Below are 12,111 nucleotides of genomic sequence, written 5' to 3'. Positions count from 1 at the left end.
TTTCCTACATTTTTTTTGTTTTTACTTAATTGGTGTTTCTGTTCAGATAAATTTTAAATTAAATGGACATTTTTCAACAGATAAAAATAATCTCTGTTACTAGTTTAAGTGGTCACATAAATAGAAAAGGCTGTAACTATTTTCATATTTTTTTAGTAAGAATAGAAACTGCAAAACTATGTGTCATCATGAGAGAAAAGTTCTATGAGAAAGTATTTTTATGCCAAAAAAATTGTAACTTTAAATATATGTGTTTAGTGTCTACAACATTAACATATTTAGATTTTTGTTTTTATAATTCTTTCTTATTTTTCATCATATAAAATTTGAAATCAATATTTTTAATCTTTATAAAATATGTAAATTTTAATTTTAGTTATTCTAAAAAATTATAAATTTTAAGATATATTTATTTTATAATTTTAAAAGAAAGGTATCATACTAATATTTTATCACAACAGAGTTATATATATTTAACCATTTAGTAATATATAATCAGTTAATTAGTATTATACGATGATAATAATAAAATTTAGTTTTAAAGAAAACAAAAACAATTACATACTAAAATTAAAATTTATTAATTTTAAATTATCTATAAATATATTAAAGAAAAAATGTATTCTTATGTGATTTTTAATGCATTCAAGATGTATGGTCACTTAGACTTTTTTTTATTGAAATTTTTAAAGATTGCCTAGGATCAATTTTAATGTTTTGACTAGTACCTTTAATCAAATTTTGAAGAAAGAGAAAAATATATTTAGTCTATAAGTTTAATAAATAAACTGTTTAGATAAAAACTTTCATATAAAAAGAAAAAATAAGAACGAAAATATTCAAACATCTCAAAACGTTCAATATACAAAATAATCTTTTTTACACAACTCCCTTCAATAATTTCATATTCTTATTAAATCTCAATATTTAATGTCATATTTTATAGCTAGATTATATTTAATAATTTTTCATTTACATCAAATTGTATTTTAACTACTTATATATTTATTTTATTCACAAATATTTAACTCGTCATAATTATGTTAATAACACAAAATACATACTTTTAAAATTATTTTATATATTATATAGAATTATTCAAATTAATTTACATAAATAAATGAGACTTGTTGCTTGAGTGGTGTATTTTAGTTTAAGTATTATTTATTTAGAGTATAAATTTGTCTTTTTTTTATTCCACCTATACAAATTAAATATCCACACAATACATCCATATGTACACAACTAAGATAATCCACATTTTTGTTAATCTCTCAATCCAAATTAAATTAACACCACTCTAATTCAATAAAATTCTCATTATAATTTCAGTCTAACAAAAAAAAAATAGCTCAAGTTAACTCCTCTCTTAATTGTAAAGAGTTTTGTTTATCAAATAACTTTATTTGTAGAAACTAAGATGAGATTAAGGTGCTTAGAGATCATCTTTATTTTTTCTTTCATAATAGCTTATTTACATACCAAACATATATTTACAATCTTAAACTAGCATAAATTTAACTTTTTCCACATTTAAAAACATAACTCAATCCATACAACAAACTCACAAAAATATAAAAGATTTTGATGTATGAAACGAAAAAATTCACTCAAATTGAAGTTTGAGTTGAAGAGAATTGAATTGTATATTTTATAAAAACAAGATACAGATACATACATAATATATATATACATAATATATATATACATAATATATATATATATATATATTATACATGCAAAGCTCATTATTATTATTATTTCTCACTCATTTATAAATTTTACAATTTAAATATATATATATATATTTTTTTTTTTAAATAAAAACTTTCATGTTAGACATCACTATAGATCTCAGCTAGGCTGACACCTCAATTAACAACAATCATTTATCATCACATGAAAAAAAAATATTATTAAAAAAAACACAAAAATATGGGGGTATTAGACCAAATCTCATATGTTAACAAAAACGATACATAGGTAGACTATACCTTAAATATATTTTTAGTGTTTAAATAATACTTTTTTTAGTTCTTCCATTAGATAAAGTTGATGATGTTTACAATGGTGAGTTATGTTGAGAGTCTCTCCTTATTCTAATGGGGATCTGGGGACCAAGACTAATGAATCTTGATAACTGATCCATTGAATATATTCAATGATGGTCATTATAAAAATCTTGAAATTATAACACTAAAAAATGTAAGCATTAATTATTTGGTATCTCTTTATAAAGAAGTTTTTTTTTCTCATTCTCTATATAAAGGGAGTTTATGAGGAAGATACAAATAAGTAAGTGAGAAGAGTAAAAGAGAAAGTTGATATTCACCATAGTGTGAAATTAAAAATCCTAGTGAAAGGCTAGAGAGACTATGTATTTCATTCTTGTTGGGTGAGATTGAATAAGAAAAACAAATATTATAATCTTACTTTCATAGCAGAGACATATGTGAATTTTTATTTTTCAAGTTGAAAAGGTTTTTCCACGATAAAAATCATAAGTTTCATTATTCTATTTTTGTTTTTATCTTCTATTATTTATTTATTGTTTCTGCAAATACCTGTTTTGTATCTCACTAAAGAAGGAGAATTAGTTTTGATTTTACCATCGCCTAACCTTAAAAGTTAAAAATAATATTTTACAAAATTAAACAATTAAAAAAATGAAATTTTGTAATTAGTGAACTAAAACCATACTAAATACATATTTAAATCAAATTTTGAAATAATTGACTGAGACGAACACGAGATTAAAAAAAGTAACGACTGTTTCATTCAACTTTTAAAAGACACGTAGATAAGAGTAGTTGTAATTTTCTTTCAAAATTAAAGGATCCTTAAAAGGGAATTTATATTTGCACAAATGAATTTTGTCCGTTTTCGAAATCATAATGAAGTTCTTAAAAGAAATTTAAAACAGTGATTCAAAGTTGAAAGTTAGAAAAAGTCTTACAATCTGTGAATTTCTAAGAAAGTCAGAAGGGGTTTATGGAAGAACTAAGCATAACTTAAGACACAAGTGTTTTGAAACCCAACAAAAAGACATAGACATAAAACAGGGTAAAGAAAATGAACTTCATATTCTACAATTTTTCGTCCTAGGAGATGCAAATCTCATTTCTCTATCAAATATTTTCCCTATTGCAACTAAATGTTGAGCAGCTTAAATGGTGATCTTAGATCAGAAAAGGTTTCAGATTTCTTTATCCCCGTGGAAGAATGCATCATCATATTCTTTTTCACAAGCAATTCTTCATCCTTTCTGAAATTCATTCCTAGAAAATCATTCTCAAATGATTGCACTAATCTTCTCAATCTATCCATTAGTTGAGTGTCTACAGTAGTGCACTCAGACATTTTATCATCTAATCCCTGAACAAAACCCAATAAGTTATCCCTTTCTGATGACAATCTTGTAGCACTTTCAAGCAAACTTCTATTGTCTATCTTGACCTTTTGAAGAAAAACATCTGAACCTCTTATCTTGTTCTCCATTCGGTCAAGCAACTCCTTCGCTTTGAATTGGTTTGCATTCATTTCCTCTTCAACATTCAATGCAAGCTGTTCTGATTGCTTCCAATTTACCTCTTGCAATTTCAGTTTCTGCTCCATATCATATATATCATCCTCAAGTTCGTCTATCATCAACTTCTTCTCTTCAATTTCAATAGCTGCTAGAACCTCAGCTGCTGTGATCTTATTGCAAGCTTCTTTGGCATGAATAATTTCAGCCTGTTTCTCAACTAGCTGTGAAGAAATGGAGGTCAAGTTGCTAGTGAACTCCTGTTCTAGTGAAGTCACCTGATGCATGATCTCATCTGTTCTCATATCCTTTCCCTCAATAATCTGGATAGGATTCTCTTTCTCGTGCTCATTGGTTCTTTCCACATTTCTTTGTGCAATCACAGCACTTTCAAATTGTTTTCTGTACGATTCTTGTTCTAGCCGAAGAACCTCCTTTTGAAACTCCTCTAAAATCTTGTTCTTCTCCTCTATGATTTGGAGATATCTCACTTCAACAGTTTCAGACGACTCAGATGTTAACCCTCTTGCTGGGACAGAAGTTTCTGTTTCCTTTACTTCTGGTTCTTGTTCAAATAGGAAAGCATGTTGCTGCAGACAATCTATTTCATTTTCTTTCTCTACCAACTTAGAAATCAAGCTATACTTTTCTTGATTGAGGCTCTCACTAAAATCTACTTGATCAAGGAGTGAATTTTCCAGTTCTTTGCGCATGACAAGCTCTTCTTCAAGACCATTCTTCAAACGTTCAACAAGTGACTTCCATATTCTCAATTCAAACTCCATTTCACTTCTTTCACATATTCTCTCATCCAGTTCAATGTTTGCCCTGTCTAAAGCATCATAAGCTTCCGTAAGTTGTTCTTTGAAACCAACTTCCATGTCCAAAACTTTCTCTTCAAGGAGTTGATATTTAGTTGATTCTTCTAGCATCAAACATGCTGCTTCATTGATATCTTTCTGGGCACTGAGCAAAGCAGCATCTTTCAACTCTAACTGCTTCATCAGCTGAAAACACTTCTCTTCTTTCTCTTTCTTCAAATTTGAGACTTCATCTTCCAGACGCTTTCTCTGGCTTTCCTCGTGAGTAAGAGCTTGTTTGCACATGAGTAAGTGGTATTCCAGATCATCTGATTTTCTCAGGTGGTAGTCTAACAATAACTGCAGTGAAGAAATCTCATCAAGCAATGTATGTTTTTCCAACTCCCTCTCCTCCTTACTTGCTTTAAACTGGTCTCTAAGTGTTTCATCCTCCTCTTCCTGATGATTAAACTGTTCCTTCTTCCATTGTAATTGTTCTTCCACCTTCATGTTTTCCTCCTCTAACATCTGGAACGTGGCATCTGTTTCTCTTATTTCTCTTGAAGTCTTTAAATTGTTCTCTATTTTTAAACACCTGTTGTTTGAAACTGAAATGCATCCTTTCCGGTTTTCAATCTCTTTTTTGCACACAAGCATCAGTTGTTCTTGGTTCATCATTTTCTCTTTTTCCTCCTCTAACGGCAATAGCAACCTTCTTTTTTCATCTTTCCACCTTCTAAACTTTTCATCACAATCTGCTCCAAGTTTATCATTTGCAGCACTGAGATGCTTGGTGGACTCTTTATTATTTAAACTATCAGTTAAATCTTCATTTATCTGCTCAGCGCCATTGATTTCATCTTCCTTTTGAAGCAGTTCTTGATTCAGATTCTCAAATTTGAAAATAGCTTCCAGTATCTGATTGGTATGCGCATCATATGATTTCTTCATGTTCTGAAGTAGATTTGCTTTGTGCTTGAGTTTCTCGATTTCATCTTTAGCTTCTTCGAGTTCTTCATAAACATCCATCGCTAGAAAATCCTGTTTGCCAGCAGCACTGAATACACCTTAGTAGAGAATATTTTCTCAGATCTTCTTGCTTATAAATCAGAGGTACAAAAAATACAGAACATATGAATCTGACTTTCAACAACGATAATGCCAAATATTTATGTTATAAAACATAATTTTGAATTTGAGGAATATATTACTCAGACTTCATCACTCGAGTACTTCCTAGTAAAACTATATATAATCTATCATAGGAAAATGTTTGGAACCATCATAATTTATGTTAATCTTCACATGCAAGTATTATTCTCTTTTCTTGTAAATTTGAAAATTTTAAGTATGTGTTATGTAGATATTACGATCTTATAACTATCTAATAATTTCTCATGTGACACAATGCTGCCCTCCAAAGTTGAAACCCATGAAAAACTTCACATTTAGAACCTCTAATTGTAGATGTTACAAACACAGCTTGCTTGGTTCTCTTAAGTCTTAAGCATAGAAAAAGGAACACAATCCCAATGTTAATTAGAAAGAATTACAATATCATCATGGCTGCATACAAATTGTTCATTAGAAGTTAATATCAAATCCAATTCCCATTTCAGGTTTGATTGATTCATCCTTATTACCATAGTGCTACCCTCATTTTCAATTTGTTTCTTATGTTTGAAACATAAGAAACATGACAGGTTTCATTTTTAATTTCAATTGATTAGATTGCATTTTGCAAGACACTAAACCATATATTGAACATTAAACAATGCTAAGAATAAAATAACATAGCTAAAAATGTTTCAACATGTGAACCAAACACTTTAATGAGGAAAAAGAAAGAAAGAAGTGAAACACAGAAACTGACCTGAGTTTTGGAGGAGGAAAGTGTTGGTGAAAGAATGGAGAAAGGAAAATCAAAGAAGGAGAGAAATGGGAAGGTGGTTACTCCATAAAACGTTTATTAACCATAAATAGACCGTAACGGCTTTCTAATCACAAATGTTTTAACTTGAGCTAGCCGTTGGAGACTGTTTCTTCCTGCACCTCCATATCTTCTTCTGGCACCTCCATACCCAACATGAAAATACAATTTTATCCTTCTTGTGCCACCCCCATAGAATAGCTTCCGGATTATGTAATCCGGAAATGCATTTAAAAAAAGACTTCCGGATTACATAATCCGGAAGTTAAAAAAGACTTCCAGATTATGTAATCCGGAAAGTAATCATGCATATGAAAAAAGACTTCTAGATTATATAATCCGGAAGCTAATTACAAATTTGAAAAATGACTTCCGGATTATGTAATCCGGAATATTACAGAGGGGCATTTTTGGAATTACAAAAATATATGGAGGTGAGAGAAGAAGGTATGGAGGTGCAGGAAGAAGCAGCCGCCGTTGGAATGTCCTACTAATTTCTAGGCCCAGCCCAAAAACCTGTTTATATGGTGTTTAGGAAGTTTCTTCCTACACCCCTATATTTTTCTTCCTACACTCCTACTTTTTTTAAAATACCGAAATTATTCTTTCACAGTTTTATGTGATTCCAGAATAAAGGTTTTGTAAACAAAAAATATTTCCAGAACAAGGATTCCGTAAGCAAAGAGTATTTCCGGAATAGAAAATCTGAAAGACAAAAAATCATTATGGAATGTTCTTTCTGGAATACATTTTTTGATTTCTGGGTTGGTAAATCTGGAATTAATAAAATGTGTTCCAGAAAATATGTTCCCAAAATATTTTGGAAAGAACAATTAGGAAGTCATTTTTAAAAGGAGTAAAACAGTATTCTTCAAAAAAAGAAGGGGTGAGGAAGAATGATAGTGTTAATCTAAAATAAAAAAATACAAAACATCCATAATTGAAAAAATTATTTCGGATCCGCCAATCCGTAATTCAAAATATGCATTCTGAATTCAGAAGTCCATAATTGAAAAAAAATCATTCCGGATCCACCAATCCATAATAGAAATTAGGCTTCCAGATTCAACAATCTGGAAATCAATAATTTATGCAAACTTTGCTTCCGGAACATCCCCTCATCCAGAATGTAACATGATTCACTTCCGGATTGATGAATCCGTAACACACTCCCAGATCCCGAAATTGTGGGGTCAGTTTCGGAGTTTACAAAATTTTGGGAGTGCAGGAAGAAAAATGTAGGGGTGCAGGAAGAAACTGTGTTCTCGTAATCCTTTTATTCTCGTTCGATAAACGCTAGTCCTCTTCCATTTAGCTAAGATTTGGCAAAAAAATTTGGAAGATAAAATTTAGTGGGTCAGATTGATCCTATTTAAAAAATAAATAAGTTAACAAAAAATAAAACAAAATAAAAATAATTAGTAAGATCAAGTTAAACAAGTTTGATTTTTTCAAATCTTGTTCGTTAGTTTCATTGAGCTTACATTAAATTGTTCGTTGGTTCCATTGACTCGCCTGGTATAAGGGTAGACCTGCATCAGAACTTTTTAAAAAAATAGTTATAGATATAAATGTATCTTAATGAAATTCCATTAATCATACAAAGGATTTATTGTTAAACAATTGAATTATTTTGACTAGTCTCCCTAAGAACACAAGGAACAATTGTCCTAGCAACGAAAGTAGGAACTATACGTAGGAGGAGGAATAACACTTAGGATTGACTTACCTAGTTGTGTGTTATTTGTAGGTATTGAAGTGAAATTTTAAGGTATGTGGATTATAAGGGTTTTACGGAGGAGGAGGACTGACACTTAGGATTGGCTTACCTAGTTGTGTGTTATTTGTAAGTATTGTGAAATTTTAAGGTATGCGGATTATGCGGATTGACCTGACATGTACAAACTGAAAATTATGCAAGTAGGTCTAAGCAGCTTAGTTTAGTGGGTTAAAATAAACAATAAACCTCACGTTTTTTCTTGTTGGGTTGCGAATCAACCTGCACAACCCCTCCCACATTGTCATCACTAAATTTTTCATTTTTTTTTCTTCATCTTAATGGTAAATTTATTATTTCATGAATTTCATTATTAAAAAAATATCTATTATTTTATCATTACTACCTCTAACTTTTATGCATTTTATCGGAGTTAAATTTTAAGAAAAAAGTGTTGACATTCCTTTAGAAAATAACATGTTTTAGTATAATTTATGTAAAATAACATTATTTTGTTATGAACATAATAATAAAATACATAAAATTTAAAAAGAAAAATACGATGTAAAATCTAAAGAAAAAAGATTAAATGATAAAATATGTGAAAATAATTATAATTTAGTGGAAAATGAAAAAAAAGCCTTAAAATGATAAAATTTGCAAAAAAATGATAACTGAGTGGTCAAATATTCAATTTGTTTACGTTGTTTTTTTAAAATTAATTGTTTAATACTTTTGTAAGATATCCAATTTTTTTTGGATAAAATATTAATTGGTAAAGAATAAAAGGTTTCCAAATATTTTATACCAATTTCATTTTTTATTTTATTTATATATAATTTTATTATTTCTAAAGTCTATCTAAAGTGATGGAAACCATCCAGCCACACGCAACCCCATATTAAAGAAGAAGAAGAAGCATTGGATTTGAGGACAAATCCTTTTCAAGAGAGAGGGGATGATGGCAGAGGTCTAAGCCGAAGCCCAAATACAAGTTCAAGCTTGAACTCAAGCCCAACACATAGAAGATTTGGGCAAACTAAAGTTTTTTAGTATAACATAAAGGGAGGTGTAGATATAGATATAAGAGCTGCAAATGTATAAAGATAAGTCACACCTTCCATGTGACATAAAAAGAAGGTGTAGGTGTAGATTTAGGAGATGCCAAAGAAAGAAACCAAGTCACACTTCCTTTGTGACTAGGAATTGACGCCAAATTCAAATGCTTCTCATTTGAATTTCCCTCCACTTTCATTTGAATTTTCAGCCCTCTAAACACTATAAATAAGAGGACTTGACTCATGTAATATCAAGATTAATCATATGAGTGAGTTGCTGCCAAATTTGTGCCAATGTCGCTCTTGTCTCCTACTCTCCCTAGGATAGACATTTGATCTTCTTTCTTCACCCTCCAAGTGATTAGGCCTCACCTATCACTCACCATACATCTCATGCACCTTCAAGGATACCACACCTCTTAGGAGATCCTTGCACACCTCTTTCATAAGCTTCCACCACCATCCATTCAAATTTCATCAACATGAAGGCACTTCTTCCATCACTTGGTATCATGAGTTATGGTCTTCAAGAGATAAGTGCCTTCTCTTGATTTTAATTTTGAGTTGTTCTTAATTTCACGTTGTTTATCATATTCCTTACATGTCTTGCTGTTTTAATTTCATTTTTGATTTATGTTGATGTTTGAAAAATTCTAATTGGTGCATTTGACTCAAATTGTTCTTGAGTTTCCAATTTCAAACTGTTTTTAAGTTCCTAATTGTGGTGTTGTTCTGTTTTTGCTTTATTTGAGTCTTTATTGCAATTTTAATCGGTTCATATTGTGTTGATTTGAGTCATTTTGATTTTTGAATCCAATTGTGTTTTGTCAAGTCATGTGTTTTCAAGAATTGTCATCAAATCGTAGTAGTACTTTTCTTGATTGATTTGGTTTCTTGATTTGATTTTGAGTCCAGATTATAATCTGAATTGCTTGATCCTTTGGTGCATTTTTCTTTTAGATTTGAGTTCATGCTTGAGTGTTAGATCCACACAAGTTCTTATATATCAATTCCATTGTGTTTTTGAAATTTCTTAAAACTGTTTTTAATTCCAGAATTAGGCTTCCTCTGTTTTTGATTATGTGTTGGTTGTTTTTGCTTATGAAATTAAAATTCGTTGGAGAAAAATTATGAAATTCTGGAACTAAACAGATTGAAGTGTTAGAAAAAAGTGAAAAAAAAAAGTGAAGCCAAATTCCAAATAGAAAAAAATGATAAATCAAATACAATCAGTGTGTAATTTTGACGCGAAAAAAAATGTTGAAATAGCATCAGTTTTAAAAAGTTTATCAAAATTAATTGGTGCATTGTTTTGGTGTGAGTCCAGCGCCAAAATTTAGCTAAGATCTTCAAATGTTTGTGATTCAAATTTCAAATTCAAATTCGAACTATACAGCTTAGCATAAATATTTTAAGTCACATATTTTGTGCCTCAAAATTACAGTAATACTGTTTTGGTTTTATTAATCAATTCTAGTGTCATTCTTTAGGTTCAATTTGTGTGCCACCTTTTGTTGAGTGCCTTATTTTTTGATTGTCATATTCATTCAATACTCTTTCAAGTTGTTTCATATAATTACTTCCTTTGTTGTTGTCCAATTCCAAATTGATTTGTTTCTTTCCTTTGAAATTTGTTGACCTCTTTGATTGGTGGTAAAATTGTCAAAAGCGGTGCTACATTAAGTTGGAGCTAACCTTTGTGGTGAGTTCATAGTCACTTAGGAGGTGCTATTTTGAAGATTTTACTTGAATATATTTAAGAGGTTAAACAAGAGTGCAACAACAAGTGAGTTTACAAAATACACAAAGAGTGGGTGCCAATAGCAAGAGTAATAACAAAAAGGAGTACCAACAAGGAAAAGAAAAGCATAGAATAGGATTTCTAAATTTTCTTTTGTAATCCAATTTCCATTGTATTTATTTTGAGTTGTAATTGTATTAAACTTTGGTTAATTAGTAGAATAATTACGCATTAGACGGTGAGTGTGTCTTCAATGGTTCTAAGTGCGTAGAAGCCTCACCTTAGGATACGTCTAGCTTAAAAACTTTCTAGTTAGCTATTGTGTTTTTGTTAATTGCTTTGCATTTTTTTTCTTGCATAAAATTTTGTTTTTCATTCTTAATTGTGATCTAAGTGAATTACTTAGAAAAAGATTTGTGAAAAGTCTTGAGGGATAGATTTTGGCAAGGAAAGGCTTGGTATTTAAGAGATCCAAGTGATCCACCTCCCTTTCCTAGGAATCTACCTTCATTACTCTCCTTCTCTTTTTGGGGTAAATTACTTATAACACATAACTTTAACCATGTCTCAAATCTCTTTTGAAAAAAATAGCACAAGACTTTCAAGCACTTTCATATAGACAAATGCAACATGAGACCATTCTCAAAGAAAGGGATACTCAATTTGCTTTAATACAAGATGAGTTGAAAATGGTTAAAGAAAGGAATGAATACAACAAATAAAAAAGATCTTCAAAATCATCTAGTTCTAGGTTGATTGATACATATGATAAAAAAAGTTTTAGAATGCATGAGTATTATCAACCTCAAACTAGAAGAGTTAGAGAATAAATGAAAGAGCTTATGGAAAAAGGAAGGTGTTTTTCCAATTGGGTTACAATTCACTCTATGGTGTTTTCCTCTCAATCTGGCACCCTAGGGTTGAGCCTCTAGCCCCCTATTTATCCTAGTTTTCTAGGGTTAGGTCGCTTCCTGTGTCGCGCTAATGGGCTAAGTGATAAAACATAAAAAGGTCTAATCTTTCTCTACATCTTTTTCCATTCTGCGACATTCCAACTTTCTCTTTTTAGCTCAAATTGTTCTCCTTTACTCCAAATCTTCAATCTTCCCTAAAAATCTGCAATTAACACCAAATTTGGGGAAAAAAATGCTTTTATTCAAATAAAGCTCATAAATTCATAAATTATGGATTATTTTATATGTAAATTAGCAATAAATTCTCATAAGGGCCTATATTTTAATATGAAATATTACTGAAATTAAACACTTATCACTCTCCCCAACTTAGAATCTTGCTTGTCCTCAAGCAAAGTAAATGAATATATTTGAATTTAAACACA

At 30.1% G+C, this 12,111-nt stretch overlaps 1 protein-coding gene across 1 annotated transcript; it reads right to left on the bottom strand.

The window, feature by feature from the left end:
* Positions 1-3,048: 3,048 nt before the first annotated feature.
* LOC137809685 (uncharacterized protein At4g38062-like) lies at positions 3,049-5,387 on the bottom strand. The gene has a single exon (XM_068610782.1). It carries the CDS (start codon positions 5,353-5,355, stop codon positions 3,151-3,153), a length of 2,205 nt encoding a protein of 734 aa, XP_068466883.1. The 5' UTR covers positions 5,356-5,387; the 3' UTR covers positions 3,049-3,150.
* Between the last annotated feature and the right edge of the window lie 6,724 nt (positions 5,388-12,111).

This window comes from Phaseolus vulgaris, chromosome 2 (assembly GCF_000499845.2).
Source record: "Phaseolus vulgaris cultivar G19833 chromosome 2, P. vulgaris v2.0, whole genome shotgun sequence".
In the NCBI taxonomy this organism is placed as follows: Eukaryota; Viridiplantae; Streptophyta; class Magnoliopsida; order Fabales; family Fabaceae; genus Phaseolus; species Phaseolus vulgaris.
Note: the sequence above shows the minus strand (reverse complement) of the source record. Positions and strands in the feature narration are given on the sequence as shown.